This window comes from Notolepis coatsorum, assembly GCF_963971535.1.
Source record: "Notolepis coatsorum genome assembly, chromosome: 10".
NCBI lineage: Eukaryota > Metazoa > Chordata > Actinopteri > Aulopiformes > Paralepididae > Notolepis > Notolepis coatsorum.
Genome location: NC_140174.1, coordinates 37692321 through 37714965, shown reverse-complemented (window position 1 = coordinate 37714965; position 22645 = coordinate 37692321). Strand labels below are relative to the sequence as shown.

The 22645-nt window shown below is 40.6% G+C and overlaps 1 protein-coding gene across 3 annotated transcripts in view; it reads left to right on the top strand.

Annotated features, from left to right (window-relative positions):
* sec31b (SEC31 homolog B, COPII coat complex component) overlaps positions 1 to 15959 on the top strand; it is a 62154-nt gene extending 46195 nt beyond the window's left edge. For all 3 annotated transcript variants that reach the window (XM_084323753.1, XM_084323754.1, XM_084323752.1), the window contains 4 exons: positions 1409 to 1534; positions 6691 to 6810; positions 7650 to 7721; positions 13552 to 15959. In XM_084323753.1, the coding sequence (XP_084179879.1) occupies positions 1409 to 1534; positions 6691 to 6810; positions 7650 to 7721; positions 13552 to 13731 (498 nt within the window). In that variant the 3' untranslated portion in view covers positions 13732 to 15959. The remainder of the gene's footprint in view (positions 1 to 1408; positions 1535 to 6690; positions 6811 to 7649; positions 7722 to 13551) is intronic.
* The last annotated feature ends 6686 nt before the right edge of the window (positions 15960 to 22645 follow it).

The following is a 22645-nucleotide window of genomic DNA, read 5'->3' as shown; positions in this document are numbered from 1 at the left end:
AAAAAGTTAATTGGATATGATGTTTCCATTAGAGGTTGACAATTAGCACTGATACAAGTGCTCGGTATCGACTGTTTATGTTACTGATATCCCACCGATTGATTAGCCGTATTTAAAGGGATCTAGCAGCCAAATTATTGAAGCTAGCGAGAAGAGACTGGTATCATATGACACTAGAGATCTTGATGAATCCAAAGATACCAGCCAGGTCATTCTAGCCTACGGCCTGGCAAAGGGTAGATTTGGCTCCAACGTTGAGATATTTTAAGCCAGTTTAAATTTGATATCTATCTAGGTCGTCCTTGGACGGGCCCTCCATCTGGCTAGCTCACCGGTGCTTTCTGTTACCGCATCTCTCCTGAGTACGTGCCACATATGTGAATGTGGGACATCCTCGTGATCGATGCCCGTGTGTTGGCTCCCACAGCACAAGTTTGCTGGTTGGCAGCTCATGGTGTCTCTGGCAGTGTCTCCCTTAGCACCCCCCCCCCATACAAGTTTGCATTAGTGACATGCTCATCCCTGTTGATGTTGAGTACCACACGCATCATTCTGGTGTAGCACCCATCCAGGGACTTCTGCAGGGTGGGCTTCAGGGTCCAGCATTCACTGCCATACAAAAGGACAGACTCAACTGTTGCGTGAAAGAAGTTGAGCTTGATTTGACGGGGGAGGTTGGAGGTTAGTTGATGGGAGGAAAATACCATGGCCTGTGACTTCTCCCCTCAAGATATGTGAATGAAAATGGGCTCAATAGAACCACACAGGAGTCCTCTTTACAGCCAGGCTAAGTTATGCTGGTTAGATGCAGAACTAGGCCCAAAACGGGCAGTGTTGATTCATTGGCTTTCTGCCTTTTCCTGCTCCAAACTATCGTTATTATATCGGCCTTTAAAAAAATCTGTCAACCTCTGGTTTCCATTATTTGCATACTAGGTACCTTTACTTACTCTGTTGTCAGTAAACATATGAGCTTTGCATAGACTTTGCATTAACACTGCCCTGCCCTGACTGACCCTGTTTATTATTTGAATAATGTGTTGTCATCTAAAGCACATAATACAGATAACAACTATACGTGCAATTAATTTGGTTGCAGGCGATGTCATTTTCAACGTAGACAAGTTTCTTGTTATATGAATGGGGGCGTTATATACAATGCAATTCAGAAGCAAATCAGTTGGATGTAAAACTTGTTTGTTGTGACATTAATGTTATACTAAAATACACTAAAGGCTGATTGGACATTTTGATTTGTGATACCGGTATTTGGAAATTAAAATTAAAAAGAAAACCATGGCTTGTATCCTTTGAACAGTCGTCATCCTAAGAGAGGAAGGTAATACTGGTCCTTTATGATGTGTGACCCTGGTCTCAGTGACTGTGTTGTACTGTTGACTGTGTGCAGGTCCCTGATAACTATACTCCACCAGCCCCTATCACTGCCCCTGTCATGGGCTTCCCAGGGGAGGCCCCTCAGCCCCACGACTGTACCCAAGTCCCACCAGGAGCCCCCCAGGAACCCAATGTGCAGGTCAGTGTCGGAGACTATGCCAGAATGCTCAACATGTGGATCAGTGGGGGGTGTAATGATACAAGAAATGTCAGATTTCTATATGATTTTAGATTTTGAGGTCACTAAGTTGATTAAATGTTGTATGTGTGTTATAATGTATTTGGACTATATAACTATATATATATATATATGTACTTTATATATTCCACGGCTTGGGTTGACTCAGAACCATATACATTTCATTTCAAAGACGTAAACAATGATTTTCAGAAAATTCGCCTAAAAATACATACCTAAGTAAATGGAAGATTGCTCCACATCTAGGTCCATTTGCATGTTCTATGTATCTAGGGACATCTATGGATCTCAGGGAATGTATTCCCAGTGTCAGAAATATTGTGTCCGTTACTAGGCTTGAGTAAATTGTTATGGACCAAAGGAGAATATACATTTTCTTTTTTTTTTCATATTACATAGAACAATTTAGCACCTTCTTGAGATCATGTGTACAAAAAATCTAAGTAAATGAATAAAGGGCAGATGATTAAACAGAAGGTTTTGTAGATACAGTACTGAATTCTGCCATCCGGACACATGCAATTTGAAATAGGATTATAGAATATCAGGCCTATAAATGACATATTATGGCCAAGTCACACATCTATGGATCAGGCCAAATCTCCCCTTTCCAATGGCAGAGTTCAATCTGGATTTAGTATCACCAGGCGTGCAGCAAAAACGTGAATGAAATCTACTGTAAGTATAGTTACTTTTTTTATAATGTAAATTTCTCCGCCATTTTTCATCAGATTGCAACGCCGTTTTTTTCCTAGACGTTCAAAAAAGGTAGAGAAACTAACTGCGTTCTAATTTATGGCAATAACGTTCAGGTTTGTTCCACCCGTGAGATATGATCCCGGAAATTAAAAAGAAGTCTGATGATTGACGGGGCTGGCGTGAGCTTGGAAGTGTAGTTTTTTTTTTGCCCATCGAAAGCCCTCGGTCTCTTCTCTCAAAAGACTAAACTCGAGTTAGGTTGCACCAAATCCTCGCGTCAACCCTCACCTTTTTTCGACTCGATGCCCTGAGATTTCTATAAACTAATATTTCACTAATAATACTTAAAATCATTGGTAAACAAACGTAGTGCTGAAAATATATACTTTGTTACTGCTGTTTTGACAGGGTTAGGGTCTTTAGTTTGCTCTTGGCTACATTTGGAGAGAAAAAACGCAACATTAATTCATACATTCTTTAGAGATGGATTTATGGCGTGATGTCATTCTCATACCTGTACCGGACCGCTTAAGAGGTTAATAGCAGTAACATGAGGTCTACATCCTCAAATTCCAATACGCTGTATGGAATGTAAATGTTATCAAATTTCCCATTCTGCATTGAGATGGTTAACACTTTCAGAGTCCAAGCTTAATCTTGATTTACCGCTTGAATGCCCACCATCCACTTCAATGTTAGCGTTAATAACGCCTAATCTATGTTTTAAATTATGGCTATGTGTCTAATCTGCCCATCGCTTATCAATGACTCGTTTTCCAGTCAACATTGTCGAAGCAGATTGTTTTTTTATCGGTTCATTTTCGTTTTATAGCATTTTGAAAAGCCCTCGTTTTCAAGGAAAATATAAATATTCCATGATAATCGCCCTTTTCTGGAATATTCTAGAATACACAAAAACGTTGTCATTTTTCGGCCTATTTATGAATCGTTTTCAAATAAACGCTAGATTATCGATAGTATATGTGTACGTATGCACGCTATATAGGCAATCTGAAAAATCTATTCTCTGATTTCCTCAAAGCGATCGTCCACACACACACACACACACACACACACACACACACATAGGGCGAACGCTGAGATCTCAGCGAATACAACTCTGATTATCCCAAGACTTGTAAAATAGATTCCTTACCTCAGATCAGATGTTCTCCAAAAAGATCATTCCAATTCCTGATCGCCATTCCAAAAATCGATTGCTTTTATTGATCCAACGCTACATACTGTACATAATATTCCACGCTGTTCTGAGGCTCCACAATGAATCCGATCGGCTCGGGTTACATGCCTGAGAAGTAAAATGTGGATTCCGGATTTTTCTTTTCTCATCCATTTTTATTGAGTCCATTCCAAAGGGGTGCATTACCATCTGGGAGACGATAGGGGGCGGTTTTTTCACATCTGAGCTCCTACAGGGGCTGCATACCAATGGGAGACTCGGTTGATGAAATATGAATTCAGATCGCTAATAAAAAAATAAAACTATAATCGTTGTGGGCATTCAGGCATTGGGCTGATAAAACGTCTTATCACGTTTTGGGCATTGAAAGTGTTAATACACCCCTATTGATGAGATGGTTAATATCCCTATTGATGAGATGGTTAATACATCCCTATTGATGAGATGGTTAATATCCCTATTGATGAGATGGTTAATACACCCCTACTGATGAGATGGTTAATACACCCCTTGTTGGAGCCATATTGACCCAATTTGAGTTTGATGGGAAACATGTAACAAAAATATATATTTTGATTTATGGATTATATTAATAATTGATATGAAATTGTACTTACCTGTATGATTTAAATTTATCTTGAAATGGATAATTACCTGGACACTTATCTGTTGATGACTGTGGGGGCGTGACATAGATTCAGGTGTCTTCAAATCAGTGAATGAAATGTTTGACAGCTGAGTTAGACAGCGGCGTTTGGTGTGCAATAGTTTTTCGATTGCATCAAGCCAGACCAATTATATCATTTACTTTGTCAAGATCCTGTTCGATATAATTTTATTTAGTATAGAAAAGTCAACCGGAGTTTATGTTTAATAAATACACCTCTACTTACATCCTCTCCGTGCGTGCTTTATGATGAATGCGCGTCGGCCAACTCTGCAACTAACTCCAGTGGCTAAATGGACATTTGTGAAGGATTAGCCACTTCACCCCTAGTTAAGGGATGGTTAATACACCCCTATTGATGAGATGGTTAATATCCCTATTGATGAGATGGTTAACACATTCCCTGCCACGGTTATATCCATCAATGTAGGCTCACTGCCACCACTCTAAGCCTATGGAGATGTTCAACTTTTTCAATTGTATTGCTAAATTGACATTACTATGGCCCATTCAACATCGATTATCGATAAGTATGTTTTTATCGTTTTCTGCAGTAATTCATAGAACGTGAGTTATAGGCATAAACGCATATATAGATTATCAACTGCTGTTTATTCCCGATATACACTATATTAAAAAATTCAACTGTATATGATCCTATACGTTATGATTCATCATGCGCGGATGAAAGGGGGGGGGGGGGGGGGCGTTTATAATTCCGTGATCGTCAGTAAATGCTTTATGTAGTATGGGTGATATATTGATCAGATCGGTTTGCAGTGAAAAGAATAAACAATCAAGCTGAAAGTAACGTTACTGTCCTCTTACCGTTCGCCGATGAGACTGGAAGAAAAAGATCCCACTTATTTGACGTCGATCTACTAGATCCATTTCCGGTTTGTATGGCGCAATAAACGGCCAAATCATATCGATTATTGAGTTATGGCAGCGATCCATATGCACGTCAGTGTTTGTCTGTAGTCCCGCAACGATATGTGACTGCCGGATGGATTTCCCAGATGCATCGATGGCTACTTCCGGTTGTAACTCGCCCGATCATCCACCAGGCGGCGGTATTGAGGCGTTGCACTATTGTGCAGGGTCCCACTGTATCACCAGAGGCTGGGTGGCGGAATTATGAATGCCATGGCGAAAAAATTAAATATAATCTCAATATCGCTGTACAGCGTGGTTTGGCAGAATTCGCATGGCCGGCAAACACGCTGTACAACGGGATTGGCGGTGGATGTGTTAATACATCCCTATTGATGAGATGGTTAATATCCCTATTGATGAGATGGTTAATACATCCCTATTGATGAGATGGTTAATACATCCCTATTGATGAGATGGTTAATACATCCCTATTGATGAGATGGTTAATACATCCCTATTGATGAGATGGTTAATATCCCTATTGATGAGATGGTTAATATCCCTATCGATGAGATGGTTAATACACCTCTACTGATGAGATGGTTAATACACCCCTACTGATGAGATGGTTAATACACTCCTATTGATGAGCTGGTTAATATCCCTATTGATGAGATGGTTAATACACCCCTATTTAAGCAGTGGCGTCCTTTCACTAAAAGGCAAGGTATGGCGAGTAGGGGGGGGGGGGGGTGAAGATTTTTTTGTCAAATCAGTTGTGCAATAGTCACTTTTGGTGAGTTGTTTCTATACAATTCAGTTATATGACATTTAGGTATGACACAGGACTACACAAGCATTTTTAGTATAGAAATGTGTCAACAGACTAAAGCAGGGAACCACAATATTTTGCATACGAATTATGCAGAATGTAATATCATAACTGTCTATTACTTTTCTTGCAATTGAGCCAATTTTCCTTAGGTACGGTTTTGAGGTGCGTGTTCAACAGAATGTAGTATCAAAAACACATTCACAAAAAGTATGGGTTACTGAATGCTGAACTGCACTATTATAATCACTAAGCCAGACCTTACCTGTGTCCCTGTATCACTTGTCTCTGCTGCCCTTTGATAAAAAAAACTTCCCTATGTCCATTTTCCTTTTTTTTTTGCATATTTCAGTTAGTCACAGCAAAAGTCACCTAGTAAAAGTGAGATAATTGACAATATCAAAACATGCTAGGGCTGTACCGAATAGTTCGAAGCTTCGTTCATAATGTTGACATTCGAATTCTAAATCAACATAAAAAATTGTAAAAAAAGAAAAAAAAAAAAATTACATTTTTATTTGCCAAGGTATGGCGAGTGCCATACCTTGCCATACCAAATGGACGCCCCTGTATTTAAGGGATGGTTAATACACCCCTATTGATCAGTAGGGGTTTTCTGTAAGGATGCACTGATGGCACTTCTTCACTTCCGATACCAATTACCTATCACAAACCCTGCCCACTTTCCTTTACCCTCCAATCCTATATTGAATCAGAAACAGAATTTTCTGAAAATATGGCTAGGGCTTAAGAGGTTAAGCTTGTAGTCATGGAGTCTGGTTCCCCCCGTCTCATTACTTCCTGTGTGCTTCCCTCTTCAGCTTCTTCAGCAGCTGCCAGCGGAGCGGGTGGAGCAGAGAGAGATCCCCACGGAGCACATGATCCTCAAAAGCACCTTCGATAGCCTGGTGCAGCGCTGCCAGCTAGCCGCAGGGGACCCTGTGAGTCTGTCAAACTCTGCAGCATCATTTCAACCCTTCAAAGAACCATAGTGGGGCAGCTTAGCTCCAACTGTCAACTGAATTGTGCATTTTGTGATAAAAGCACCTACTTTGGTACACATGTAAGCTTAATAGAAGAAATCTGGATATTGGGCCACTGCAAATTCGCCCCCTAGTGGCCATGGCAGGCATCAACATTATTGGATCACTTTTAGGGCGACTGTGAATGAATGAATGATGAATGAATGAACATATTCATGAACTGTAGCACATAGAACCAGATATATGCCATTTTACATATTGAATGTCTCAAAATGTACTGGGAACTTAGTTTTTTCAACATGCATTGGTGACATTCAATATGTAAAATGTCATATCTCTGGTTCTATTTGGCCCCCTAAAAGCGATCGAATAACGTTGATGCCTGCCATGGCCACTAGGGGGTCGAATTTGCAGTGGCCCAATATCCATATTTCTTTTAAATATATTAAGCTACATTATGTACCAAGTTTGATGCTTTTATAACAAAGTGCACAATTCTTCAGCTAAGCTGCCCCACTACCACATACAAGTCCATTTTTAACATCTTCGAGAGTTAACGGAGGTGATCCATGACATTCGTGATACAAACGTACATGACCTCTTGTTTTTTTTAACTCATTTCCTCGTCATAGTTCCTCGTTTTAGATAATGACAATTTGGAAACATTACTCTCAAAACCATCAATGGACTTGTATGGGTCTTCATCTGAAAGAATTCTGGCAATCCTGGAAGTTCCTGAAATGAAATGTGTAGTATTGTTGGGATATGACCTTGACGTCAAATATTTCCCTTTGCAGCAAACTAAAAGGAAACTTGAGGACGCGGCCAAGCGCTTGGGCTACCTTTATGATAAGCTGCGAGAGCAGTCGGTAAGGAACATCAGTGTTACATCATTACATAATATACATCAACACCAGTAAAACTCCTCCACAATAAACAGCCTCTCATGTGGCCCAGTTCTATTCAACTAATACAGAAAATCTGAATCACCATTATCTGCAAAGTTGCATTACATGTATGAGGACTTTATGGGAAATTCAGTACGGTCAGCCTCTACACCTCTCCCGGAGTTTAAGCTAGGCTTCCATTCATTGTGCTAAGCTAGACTAACGTGCAGTTGGATAACCTTCGACTGAATGCACAGAGAAGAAACAAGTATCTATCTTCTTGTCTGACTCTGGAGAAGACGGCAAGCGCATTTTCGCATAATGTTGGTTTACAGTATACAAAATCATGAGTATGTTCCTTAACTCATTCACTGCCAGCTATTATCCTTATCCCGTTCTCACTGGGCCACGCTAAAAGATAGGCATTTTCACTGTGCGTCAGTGTTTGCAGGGCTATATCTATATTCTATATTATAGCTATGGAGACAATAATATGGCTCATTTGACAGTAACTATCCCTCGTCCAACATGTAAAAAATTCTAAATTTTTTCATGTATTCGTTTGCGTTATGGAGCGATATGTGAATTTTGCTAAATGCGTTCGCGTTGCTCGCCTGGACACGCTACTGTTTCCAAATCAAAGGTATATAATAGGTATTATTATTTCATCATGAATGCATCAAAGGGTAGTTTTTTGATGCTCTGATCGTTGGCAACGGCATTCGTTTTGAATACTACATACGTTGATCGGCTGGATCAATATGAAATCATTGTAGGATCAAGGTGGAATTGACGTCAGATAGTGCTTACCTTTGATCGGGGTTATTCCAAAAAGAATATTCCAATTGTCTGATCGCGATTTCCAGTATTGATGTCCATCGGGTCCCCGACATAATCTGGCACAACACATACATCGAGGGGCCATGGACGTGTTCCAATGTGCTCGGATGAATCGCTAGACTTGCCTGGACCAAAATTCTCCGCCCGGACAACATTAGATCTGACACACAGTCTGGAACAGGGTTTCAAAGGGTGGGCGATACTGCCACCTAGCACTCTCGGGGTCTCAGTATGGCTTTTAACGGTAACATAGAGGTCCGTGTGATTGAATAGAATTTTAAAATCGAAAAAAAGGAAAACGGACCAAATAATTGATTGATTATTGATTGATTGATTGATTATTGACGTGATTGGCGTTCAACGGTTTAATAATAATAATAATAATAATAATGCAGGACCTGTTCAGAGGTCTTTAATTGGCATGCAATTATCCTCAATGTTTAGCGGTTAGCACACACACACACCGGAACACACACGCGTGTATTGTCTTTGTAGGATCGCCGATGCGATTCGTCTCTGCGCTTAACCGGTTGGCGAGCAAACACGTATATATACGTGAATAGCGCATATTGAGTTAATGTCTCCATGTAACGGCTAGCAGAATGCTATTTGATTCCACATATTTATGCATTTATCAGCGTTATGCAACATTAGTAACGTTAGCTAGCAAGCTAACATTGAACATTTGTTCAATTTAGTTAGAGGCCAAGTGCTAACTTAGTTACAATGCGCTGTAAATGTCATTCTAGAAAGCATTTCATTGGATGCAAAATTAGTATACATGCAGGTTGACTCATCAATCAAATAATTTATTCTTTATTTTTTTTGCTCATTTCAAACTCTAAAATAGGATTAAGAATACCTACAAAACAAAAGTGTCGTCAGTGTTGGGGCAGATACTGGCGTATAAGTGACAATCAGTGCAAGACATATGTGATAGGGTGACCAAACGTCCTCTTTTCACGCCCCGGACAAAACTTCCAGATCGGCTGGATTTTTCTGAAATGTCCGGGTTTCATTGTTTTTCAGTTTCACGGCACTTTGCGAGCGTCTGAAGGCTCGGCCTGCATTTCTCGCCGAACATATAAATTACCGAATTAAAGCGCTATTTGTTGCCGTTTGAATGCCATCTCACTCGACAAATCCGTTCATCGGTTCTCGAGTTACATGCCGATATGTTGGGCGTGCAACTTTTTACATGCGCGTCAGATTATCACCTCGGACTCCCGAGGCTCCAGAACTGTAAATCATCCGCCGATTGCGAAAATGATTAGGGTCAGCGTTGTAACTTGTAGCCAACAATGAGTGTAGCTTTCCAGTGATATCCCATGTGCGAATCAGGGATCGACTGTAGGTGAAAATTGACAAGCGAAGACAGGAAGTGATAAGAAAAACTCATTTCTGAACGGATTTTCATAAAAATTTGGACCTGTACTACATAAGACTTCAGGCTATGGATGTGCGGCGTTTTCCAGCTTATACAAAAAATATATATAATTATTATTTTGGAATATTGCAACTACTACACAAAAACGTGAGAGTACACAAGTTCAAGTTCAGCCCTATGTTACTCATTAGCACTAAAAGTGATTTTTCTTTATTGTGTAGTAAGAAACCTCAGAATGTTATCTTTCAAAAGAGACCAGGCTTATGCATCTTCTATAAGCATAACGTATAAAGATAAGCTTTGCAAAAAAGTATGCAGTCCTCAAGTTCAAGTAAAAAAAAAAAAATGCGCTAGAACGCCATCGCTTTAATCAATGGGGAGACTGCGAGATTTGCGAGCGCTTAAAATATATCTTATATTATAGCTATGGGTCTGATACACCCGTTGATTGTCAGTGAGTTGCTTCCAGTCAACATGCACAAAACAGTGTTTTTTCATCCGTACATTTCCGTTTTTTATACCGTTTTGAATAGGAGTATAGTTTTGGTGATTCTTAGTAATTCCAGGAAAAGATGCGATAATAGCCCTTGGAATAGTAGTAGTAGTAGTTTATTTTTTCAGTCATCATCTCACACAATACAATATACACCATGATTTATCAATATTTGATTTTTACAGTGACTGAAAAGGTACAGACTGAAGCATAGTGCTTATGTGCCTGTCCTATATTCTTAACAAAAAATACAAAAATTTAGACTCAAACAGTATTCGAAAGAAAAAAAAGCAAGCAAAACAGTATTATTCACCCTTGTAGTTTTCAAAAATAGCTTTACAAACCATTTTCTTAAAAACCAAAAGTAAATTACTCATTCTTAACTGTATATCAGCATTGTTCCACAAGTTAACCCCAATAATAGAAATACACCTCCTTTTAATCCCTTTCTTAGCTTTTTGAACAGTAAATTTACAAATATCTCTCAAATCATATTTTCTTTCATGTATTGAAAAAAACCTTTGCACCCCGTCTGGGAGTAACTTTGCTTTAGCTCTGTACATTATTTGCATAGTTTTATAGTAAACCAAATCATTAAATTTCATAATATGAGACTTTATAAACAATGGATTTGTGTGTTCATAGTAACCAGCCTTGAAAAGGTTCCGAATGGCCCGCTTTTGCAGTAAGACTATTGGATTTACTGTATTTTTAAATGTCGACCCCCATACTTCCACACAGTAAGAAATGTAAGGAAGTATAAGTGAGCAGTAAATGATGTGCAAGGCTTTGTAGTTTAATATATCCTTACATTTATACAATATTGCTACTGACTTAGATATTTTTCCTTGAATATAGACATGTTGTTTCCATGTTAATTTCTGGTCAATCACTACCCCTAGAAATCTCAGAAACTCTTTCTATTTTTACATCACATATTTTTAACTCTATATCCCCTTCTATTTCTTTTCAATTACCAAAAACTATAAAGTTAGTTTTCTTAATATTGAGAGACAATTTATTAACATCAAACCAAGTTTTGAGAATTTCAAGCTCTCTTTCAATATCAAACAGAAGTTCCTTTAAATTACTTCCTGAGCAATATAAATTTGTATCATCTGCAAAAATAACAAACTTTAACAGTTAAGCAACATTGCACATATCATTAATATAAAGTATAAATAGTTTTGGACCTATCACAGATCCCTGAGGTACTCCACAGGTGACCTTCCTAAATCCTGACACAGTGTCATTAATTTGCACACATTGCTGTCTGTTTTCCAAGTAGCTCTTTAGCCAAGAGTTAGCTATACCTCGTATCCCATACTTCTCCAGTTTTCTCACTAATATGCTGTGATCTATTGTATCAAAATCCTTCTGTAGGTCAATATAAATACCAATAGAACACTTGTCATTGTCAACTGTTTTAGTTATTTCTTCTACCATCTCCATCACTGCATATGTAGTAGTTCTATTTCCCCTAAACCCATACTGGTTTTCACTCAGTATTTTGTATTTGCCAATGAAAAGATCCAGTTGTTTCACAAATTATTTCTCTAATATTTTTGAAAATTGAGGAAGTAGGGACACTGGTCTATAATTGTCCATTTGATGTTTATCTCCATTTTATATATTGGTATTACCTTTGCTGATTTCATATTATTAGGAAAAACACCTCTTTGAAAAGACAGATTGCATATATAGGTCAAAGGTTTTACAATAGACTCAATTACTTCTTTAATAATTACCATGTCAATGGAGTTTATATCAGTTGATGTTTTGTTTTTGAATTTACTTACAATATCAATTATGTAAGGGATAATGTATGGCTACGAGGTCATTGTCGCAAAATAATTGACCGACACGGAGTTTAAAATACCGAGGCGCCGCGCCGAGGTGTTTTAAACGTAGTGAAGGTCAATTATTTTGCGACAATGACCGAGTAGGCTATACATTATCCCGCTTATTACATGGCTAACTTACTAACAATATACCTAATTCATTTGACAAATCGCAGTTGTTCTGTGGCTCTGTCAGCCCAAATAAAGTGATTATTATTATCGCGGGCAGCCTCTGGCTCCGCTGTCAGTGCAGCGCTATACATTATCCCGCTTATTACATGGCTAACTTACTAACAATATACCTAATTCATTTGACAAATCGCAGTTGTTCTGTGGCTCTGTCAGCCCAAATAAAGTGATTATTATTATCGCGGGCAGCCTCTGTGTTCTGGCTCCGCTCGTCGCTCCGCCCCCTGTCATCGCCGGCACAGCAGTGTCTAATTGCACTGAAACAGTGTGTCAGTGGGCTTGATTGCGAACAGCTGCGCTCTGCGGTCATTATTGAAAAATCTGCGGTCATTATTGAAAAATAATGACCGCAGTCGGGGGGCTATTGACCAATCACAAGCAAGCATTTCGGCGAATGTGAAAACGCCATGTAATAAATCAAGTTAATTTACCCCAAAAAGAAACATAGAACTGATATTACCATTAATAAGATTATTAAACATATCTTTTTTATCCTCAGGCACAACAATTTTGCTGGCCAAAGTAGTTCCAACACCCACAAAGTAGTCATACACTATACACTAAATACACTAAACACGTTGCCATTTTTCGCCTGATTATTGAATTTTCCTGAAATCAACGCTAAATTATCATTATTATCCTTCCTCATGCATACATCAAATGGCCCTCGTAGCGGGGCGCTCCCCCCGCCACCTCCTGCACTCAACGGTAAACGGCCACACACGCACAGCTTCGATCGTGGTAGAAAGAAATATCAGATCAACGCAAGATTTTATATATACAGTAGAGTCCTTACCTGGTCTCTGATGTAATGCAAAAGAAAGAATCCAATTATCTGCTCAATGAAATGATGTACAAGGATTCAGTGTCCTCTGATGACATCACTGGTGGCCATATTCAAACTCATTCAACCACACATAATAAGCACTGAGTTGAAGGCACCCGGTGGTGTTTATATTATTTGGCCCAACAAGTCTTTGCGGATGGAAACCTGTCTACCAATGTGGAAGAAAGACCATTGTAATAACATTCAGGATCACGCCTCTGCTCCTACTCCCACAGCTCTCCAACAACATCCTGGGTGGGCTCCATGAGATCAGCCGCTGCGTGGCCAGCCAGAACTACCAGCGTGGCCTGGAGGTCCACACCCAGGTGGTGACCAGCAGCAACTTCAGTGAGATCTCCGCCTTCATGCCCATCCTCAAGGTGGTCATGACCATCGCCAACAAGCTGACCGTCTGACGCTGTCACAAAACACAACCGAGACTTCAGTGTTACAGATCATATCGTTATTTATATTTATTTCCTCTTTTTTTTTGAGCTAATGACATGTGCTTTGATAAAAAAAAAAGTAATAATAACAATAATAACAATTAATGGTTTCATTGCAGATGAGGTGGTAATCACCATGTAACCTCCTTACTTTCTATGGTTTCAGACTATGAGGTTGATGAGGTGGGGCTTCCCCAGGAGAGAATTGTCATTGCGTCTGTGGTAATTTATTATAAGCTCTGAATGTTCTCTGAAAGTTGCGTGACGATTCTGTGTTGTTTTGAGAGCGGAGGTGTTGGTGTAAAAATGTAAACTGTACGGCGACGATGCTACACTGTTGTGAGTCATAAGGCTGTTGTGAAAGTGGGAACATTAAGGCAATTACATCATGCTGATTTCATGACTTTTCTCTTACTTTGGCTGTGGCCAGTTCCCACTGACAACGTTTTGTTTTTATTATTATTAAATTTTGTATTACTGCTACTGCAGTAACTTAACAAACATGTGTTATGGGAGTTACAGCTGCTGCATTCAAGGTACAGATGAAAATCATGTGAGAATAGAGTTGTGTACTTTTTGTATGGGAGAATCAACGTCTGCTCCTTCAGCATAGGGCGACTTTAGTATGGCTGCCCCCATGTTCGAAGACGTCAAAGCTAGTCCCATCTATTCCACAATGCAAAGTCGTCTGCTACTAAATGTACATGAGAGCTGCTACGTCAGCTGCTGATTGTTAGTTTATGGCTACTCTGTTGATCAACGGTAGCTAGAGTTGTCTGCAACATTTGGCTGCCGACATTAGCTCTTTTTGGTAGCTAATTTGAAAGATGACGCTAGCTAACAGCAAAAGAGGACGTGTTAAATGCTTTGCATTGTGAGGTAGATTAGGAAGACTTGAGTGACATCCTTAATGGAGGCAGCCATACTTGATACGGTCCCCCACGTGTCCTCTTTGTTGAGAATGATGTGAAGAACCAACACATCACTATGTACTATAGCACCTGGTCTGGACACTTTAATTTAATGTCCATGTAATTGTGCCATCTGGGTTTTTGGGCCAAAGCGCTGCAACAGAATGTAATTTAATGATTGTTGAGTTGCTGGACCCCCACCTACCCCCCTTCTAAGTTAATTGTATGAACAACACATTGCTGCTGCCCGGTAGCTTGATGATTTTACCTCTGTTGGTATTATGCTACCAATGTTAACCGCCAGTTATTTCAGCGCTGGTGTCTTTCTGACTGCTGACTTAACACGTTAGCTCATGAAAAAAGACATGAACATTGTTTTATGGTGAACTGTAAAATATCTGCTGTCCCAAAGGTTATATCAGGCACTCTTACTCCCACTTAAAGGGATATTCTCATCAAAAACTAAAATTAAGTTAATTTATTATGCCCACAATCTTGCATATCCAGAAACCAGAAACTGCCTCGTACAAATATATTGAAATTCTTTATTGGGAAAACCACATTGAGATACAGTATCTCGTTTTTGAATTTGGTATTATTGCGTTCAAGTGTTGCGATGTCATTATGATGTGTATTATTCCAGGAAGAAAATCAATACGTCTGGAAAATGATGAAAATGTAAAATGTATATCCAGGCCTTTTGTGTAGGAACTGTACTCACTGTGGCCTTGATCCTTTTTCATTTTCATCATTTCACTGATATGTATTTATTTTCTCTCCTGGAATTATATATCTCATAATGACATCACACATCTTAACTGTTGAACTAAATAACTCTCAAACAAAATGGATTTAAACAGGATGGTTTATAGTTTCCTCATATGTGAGATTGTGAGCATAATAAATTTACCTTTTTGTTTTGGTGGAGGGTTCCTTTGACACTTTTCTTTTATGGTGCTCATTTACTGCTGGCCCTCTTCCCAAACCAGTTTTGATCATACTTCTGTGTTAAATTGAGATTATACAACAAATGTAAAGTGAAGACAAATTAATTGAGGTGTTGATATAAACAATAGTTTGAGTAGCTTCCTTCCCCCTATTTTGCTGAATATGAGTTGGAGAAAGTCTGTGTGTGTACCATTTATTATATGGCAGCAGGAGGCATTGAAGTGCCTTCATGCCCATTTTGGTTGCACAGGTATTTATACAATCCACGTTGCTTTAGCATTTTCTTTCCTGTATATCTTTTTCAAATTAAACTATTTAAATAAAAAAAAAAAACATTCAGACCGTGTCAGGTGCATCAATGTTGAATTGTGAATTATAATCAATTTAATACTATGAATTAATATGACTGTATAGACTGTTTAACTGCAACTCTGTTGCTAGGGAACAGTTTGGACCAAAATGTATTTCCTTCAACTATTGCATTAGTAAACATTGCAACAGGAAATAAACTCGGGTCTTAGGTTTTATAATGTTATTGTCACTTTGAAACAGTCTATATATAGGCCTACTGTAAATGAAGTAGCCTGCCCTATTCTGAGCAACAAGGCTGAATATGTCATGCAAGTATTTCCCGATGGCCAATGTTTTCGGCAATTCCTGCTTATGCCCGGTAGATGGCGAAAATGAGCCTTCTAAATCCAATCATACAAAAAGTTACGTCATCTAAAAATAAAGGCGAGTGAGCCAATCTGGCGTTATTTCTTTTCCTAGCCGCATTTCTGGAAGACGCTCTCTGATTGGCCACTGACATGTTTGCCCAATCGCGTGACAAGGAGCGTGATTTCGAACCCTAGCCGTATTTCTGGCAGACGCTCTCTGATTGGCACTGACTGACGCTCTCTGATTGGCCACTGACGCGTTTGCCCAATCGCGTGACGAGCTGTGTCTTTGCCCATTTTCACGTCAAACAGCCCGCAAACTCAATATGCAGCTGCAGCTCCGGAGACCAGCGCTTACAAGCCCCCGCACATACAAGCCCGCACATAGCAACCCCTCGCTTCCATTGGCTGATTGCTTGTATGTGCGGGGGCTTGTAAGCGCTGGTCTCCGGAGCTGCAGCTGGAAGCATCTCCGCAAACTACCTGGCGTTCTATCGCCATGTGCTCCGCGTTCAGGTTACGTGGAAAGAAGCGGAAGAACCCAATAGGCATGTGTCAATGGAGTGGGATGTTCTGACGTTACGTGGGAAGAAGCGGAAGAACCAGCTTCCGACTGGGAAAAACCATTCACGTCAGCCTCCTAGTGGTAATTCCTACTAGGACATATGGGATTTTTTTTATAGACCCCGATATCTCCCACTTCGCGTCACGAATTGCGGAAGTATGGATGTGGGCGTTTCATCCATAGATGAATGAATGAATGAATGAATGAAAACTTTATTAACAGATTGCAGAATGGGTACAGTACAGTACAGCTCAATACATACAATTGTTAAGGGGATGCAGACCATGAATGAATGAATGAATGAAAACTTTATTTAACAGATTGCAGAATGGGTACAATACAGTACGGCTCAATACATACAATTGTTAAGGGGATGCAGACCTGAGAAAGACGTTTGTCTTGTTTCCATCAGGGTCCCCCATTTTTAATTCATATAGACATATATGACATACATGACATACAGATAGTCAGTACTGCTACATCTATACATTTATGACATACCAGATTTGCAAATACAGCACTGTTTGTGATACAGAAGGAGTCAAGAAAAGGGAGTATATACATTTGACGTAGAAACTGTACATTGGAGGAGGTTGGGTGGGGGGGGTTGGGTACATTGGGATATTGACAACCATACTGGGTAATTTACATTGGAGGTGGTTGGGGGGGGGCGGGGGGCACACTGTATAAACAAGTAACACTGTACATTGAGGGGGGGGGGGAGGAGACACTGTACAAACAAACACAATTGTACATTGAACTATTGACAAAACCATACTAGGTAAATGACTGTACATTGGAGGGGGTTGGGTTAGGATATTTACAGGGGCCAGTGTTGAATTGCAGTCTCCCGTAGGTGTCCCTTGAGAGAGGTTTTGAAAGTGGGTAGTGATCCACATTCCTTTACAGCTTTGGGTAGGGCGTTCCACATTGATGTGGCATAATTGCGAAACGTGTTTAGTCCCTTATTTGAGCCGAATCTGGGTTTAACATGATTTGTGGAGCTCCCTCTGGTGTTGTGATCGTGGTATTCACTGACCTTTGGGAAGTATTTTGACATGTACATGGGTACCTTGGTCGTGTAGTGTATCTTGTAGACCAGGCCCATTGCAAGTTGTTGTACTCTGTCGTCTACTCTAAGCCATCCTAGGTTGTCGAAGTGGGCAGGGGTGAGGTGGGTTCTAGGAGTAAGGTCAAGCAGTAGTCTGACCAGTTTGTTTTGAGATGTTTGTAATTTTGTTTTTAGCGCCTTTGAGGTGCTTTGGTACCATGAGGTGCAAGCATAGTCGTAGTACCCCTGAATGAGTGCTCCTGCCAGAGTCTTCAGGGTGTTCTTGTTTACCAGAGAGGAGATCCGGTACAAGAATCGAGTTCGTTGGTTGACTTTTTTTATTACATTGGATGCCATTTTGTCACAGGAGAGATTAGCCTCTAGGATGGAACCCAGGTAGGTAATTTCATCTTTCCTTGTGACAATATTGTCACCCACTGTAACTGAGAAGCCGTCGGTCTTGCTGAGTTTGTTATTTGAACCGAAGAGAATGGACTCTGTTTTGCCCATGTGTAATGATAGTTTGTTATCAGCGAGCCATATGCAGATTCTGCCTAGTTCCGAGCTGAGGGTTTTTTCAACCTGTAACTTGTTCTTGTCAGAGACCAGCAGGGCTGAGTCGTCCGCAAACAGGAACAAGTTGCAGTCACAAGCTGACGACATGTCATTTGCATAAATTAGGAACAGTAGCGGTCCTAGTATGCTTCCTTGTGGAACACCACAGCTCACTGTGAGGGGGGGGGATAGGGTACCGTTTACCTCCACCATCTGTTCCCTCCCCTCAAGGTAGGATTGCATCCAGCTCACTGATAGACTATCAAAACCAATTGCTTTTAGCTTGTCAATCAGAATGGAGTGATTGACCGTGTCAAAGGCCTTTTGTAGGTCCAGCATGACCATGCCGCAGTATTTGCCTGCGTCCACCTCTTGTTTGATGTGGTCATTCAAATAGAGAAGGCATGTGTCAGTGGAGTGGGATGTTCTGAAGCCAGATTGGAATTCGTAGATTAGATTTTTTTCCGCTAGGTACTTTTCGACCTGTTCGTAGACTATTTTTTCCATGACTTTCGAGATGGAGGTGAGAATAGAAACAGAGAAAGACTTTCGTCTTGTTTACATCAGGGTCCCCCATTTTCAATTCATCGTAACATATATGACATACATGACATACAGATAGACAGTACTGCTACATCTATACATTTATGACATACCAGATTTGCAATTACAGTACTGTTTGTGATACAAAAAGAGTCCAGAAAGAAAAGAGTATATACATTAGGTGTAGAAACTGTACATTGGATTGGGTAGGTGGGGGGGGACTGTACATTGGAGGTGGTTGGGTGGGTGGGGGGGGGGGGGGTTGGGTAGGAGTGGGGGGGGGGGGTTGGGTAGGAGGGGTGGGTGGGGGACACTGTACAACTGTACAAACAAACACTGTACATTGGATTATTGACAAGACCATACTTGGTAATTTACTGTACATTGGAGGGGGTTGTGTTCGGACATTTACAGGGGCCAGTTTCGAGTTGCAGTCTCCCTTAGGTGTTTTTTGAGAGTGTTTTTGAAAGTGGGTAGTGATTCACATTCCTTTACAGCTTTGGGTAGGGCGTTCCACATTGATGTGGCATAATTGCGAAACGTGTTTAGTCCCTTGTTTGAGCCGAATCTGGGTTTAACATGATTTGTGGAGCTCCCTCTGGTGTTGTGATCGTGGTATTCACTGACCTTTGGGAAGTATTTTGTCATGTACATGGGTACCTTGGTCGTGTAGTGTATCTTGTAGACCAGGCCCATTGCAAGTTGCTGTACTCTGTCGTCTACTCTAAGCCATCCTAGGTTGTCAAAGTGGGCAGGGGTGAGGTGGGTTCTAGGAGTAAGGTCAAGCAGTAGTCTGACCAGTTTGTTTTGAGATGTTTGTAATTTTGTTTTTAGCGCCTTTGAGGTGCTTTGGTACCATGAGGTGCAAGCATAGTCGTAGTACCCTTGAATGAGTGCTCCTGCTAGAGTCTTCAGGGTATTCTTGTTTACCAGTGAGGAGATCCGGTACAAGAATCGTGTTCGTTGGTTGACTTTTTTTATTACATTGGATGCCATTTTGTCACAGGAAAGATTTGCCTCTAGGATGGAACCCAGGTAGGTAATATCTTCTTTCTTGTGACAATATTGTCACCCACTGTAACTGAGAAGCCGTCGGTCTTGCTGAGTTTGTTATTTGAACCGAAGAGAATGGACTCTGTTTTGCCCATGTGTAATGATAGTTTGTTATCAGCGAGCCATATGCAGATTTTGCCTAGTTCTGAGCTGAGGGTTTTTTCAACCTGTAACTTGTTCTTGTCAGAGACCAGCAGGGCTGAGTCGTCCGCAAACAGGAACAAGTTGCAGTCACAAGCTGACGACATGTCATTTGCATAAATTAGGAACAGTAGCGGACCTAGTATGCTTCCTTGTGGAACACCACAGTTTACTGTGAGGGGGGGGGATAGGGTACCGTTTACCTCCACCATCTGCTCTCTCCCCTCCAGGTAGGATTGCATCCAGCTCACTGATAGACTATCAACCAATTGCTTTTAGCTTGTCAATCAGAATGGTGTGATTGACAGTGTCGAAGGCCTTTTGTAGGTCCAGCATGACCATGCCGCAGTATTTGCCCGCGTCCACCTCTTGTTTGATGTGGTCGTTTAAATAGAGAAGGCATGTGTCAGTGGAGTGGGATGTTCTGAAGCCAGATTGGAATTCGTAGATTAGATTTTTTTCCGCAAGGTATTTTTCGACCTGTTCGTATAAAAAAAATTCCATGACTTTCGAGATGGAGGTAAGGATAGAAACAGGGCGGTAGTTGCCTGGGTCTAATTTACTGCCTTTTTTGTGCAGAGGGGTCACTCTCGCAATTTTGAAGTCCTTGGGGACGTGTCCCTGTTTTATGGAGAGGTTTATTATGTGTGTGATGACTGGGGTGATGGCGGCTGCTGAGTCTCTGAGGAATTTGGAGGGGATGTTGTCATGGCCAGTGGCCTTGTTGGGTTGGAGGGCGCTCAGTTTTTTGAGTACCTCATCTGTTGTTACCATTTCCAGTTTGAAGTCGTCTTTGTGGACCCCTAGGTTCTTGTAGTATGCTACTATGTGTTCTACCCCATAATGCCCTGAGTGGGAGGGTAGTTTGTTTACCAGTGTTGTGGCTATGTTTGTGAAGAAACTATTTAAGTAATTGGCTACATCCAGCTTTTCTGTGATGAGCGTGTTGTCCGTCTTTATGTTTATGTTTGAGAATCTGGTTTTAAGTTTTTTACTGCAGCCTAGTTGGTTATTGAGTAATTTCCAAAGTTCACGCGGTTTGTTTTTGTTTTCCTCGGTTTTGTCATTGATTAATTTTTTCTTTGCTGTTTCGATCATGGAGTTTACATCATTTCTTAGTCTGTTTCTTTCCAGTTTGAGTTCAGTCACGTGGGCTTGGAGTTCACTGCTCGTGCTTATGTTAAGCTTTGACTGACTTTTACGAAACTCAGAGCATTTTTTGTCTCTGGTTTTCATAGCGGTCAGTATTTCAGCGTGCATCCACGGCTCAGCGCGATTTTTTACCCTGGTGGTTCTTAGGGGGGCCATGTTGTTTAGTATCGTTGAAAATTTGGTTTTGAAGCCAAGCCATGTTTCTTCAACCAGTGTACCATTGAGCTCGTCTGACCAGTCCAGACTTTCCAGTTCAAGGTTAAAGGCCTCGCTAGAGTAGGTTTTTAGGTCTCTAGATGTGACTGTTTTGTGACAGCCAGCCTTTTGTTTTAGCTTTTTGCGCGTACAGAATATCATATAATGATCACTTAACCCGCATGCTATAACCCCTTTATTGGCGATCTTGGACTTGTCAGAGGTCAGGATGAGGTCAATGGTAGTCTGAGTTGACTCACACACACGTGTGGGTTGTGTGATTAGTTGGCTGAGGCCGTGCAGATCACAAAACCTATTGTAGGATTTGAAGACGGGTGCATCTTTTTGTTGCATATCCGTGTTCCAATCCCCAATAAGAATCATTTCTGTATCCTCAACTCCAGCTAAGCACGCATCCAACACGTCATAAAAGCCATTTTGGTCTGGCGGTCTGTAAATTGTGCCGACTAGAACAGATTTAGCCCTTTCAAATAGAATTTCTACAAAAACAGTTTCAATAGCCTCATGATCTAGGTCTGTACGGTTAATACATTTGGTGTCTTGATGGATGTACATACAGACACCTCCTCCATGCCTGTTCCTGTCATTGCGGACTAATATATATAGATATATGTGTTCTATAGATATCTATGGTTTCATCGAGTCAACGCATGAAGGCTTCCTAGTTGTACGAGATGTCCTCTGGTTCTTCGAGTAGGGGGTAACTGCAGAGCCGCAGAGCCAGGCGTGGACGGGTTGGATTGAGGCGGGGGCTTCGGCGGGGCTTCGTGGCGTAGACAAGTATTAGTGGCCTGGCCCTGGACAAGTATTTGCACTACTGCGCACCATTTTCAACTTCACTTTCGTCTCGTTTACATAGATCCCCCATTTTCAACTTAACTTTCATCTCGTTTACATAGGTACATAGACAGTAATGTTACATCTAGACATTTATGACATACCAGATCTAGTAATAATAGAGTAAACTTAACTTATGACATACCAGATCTAGTAATAAAGAGTAAACTTAACTTTCGTCTCGTTTACATAGGTACATAGACAGTAATGTTACATCTAGACATTTATGACATTATATACATTTGAGGGGGAA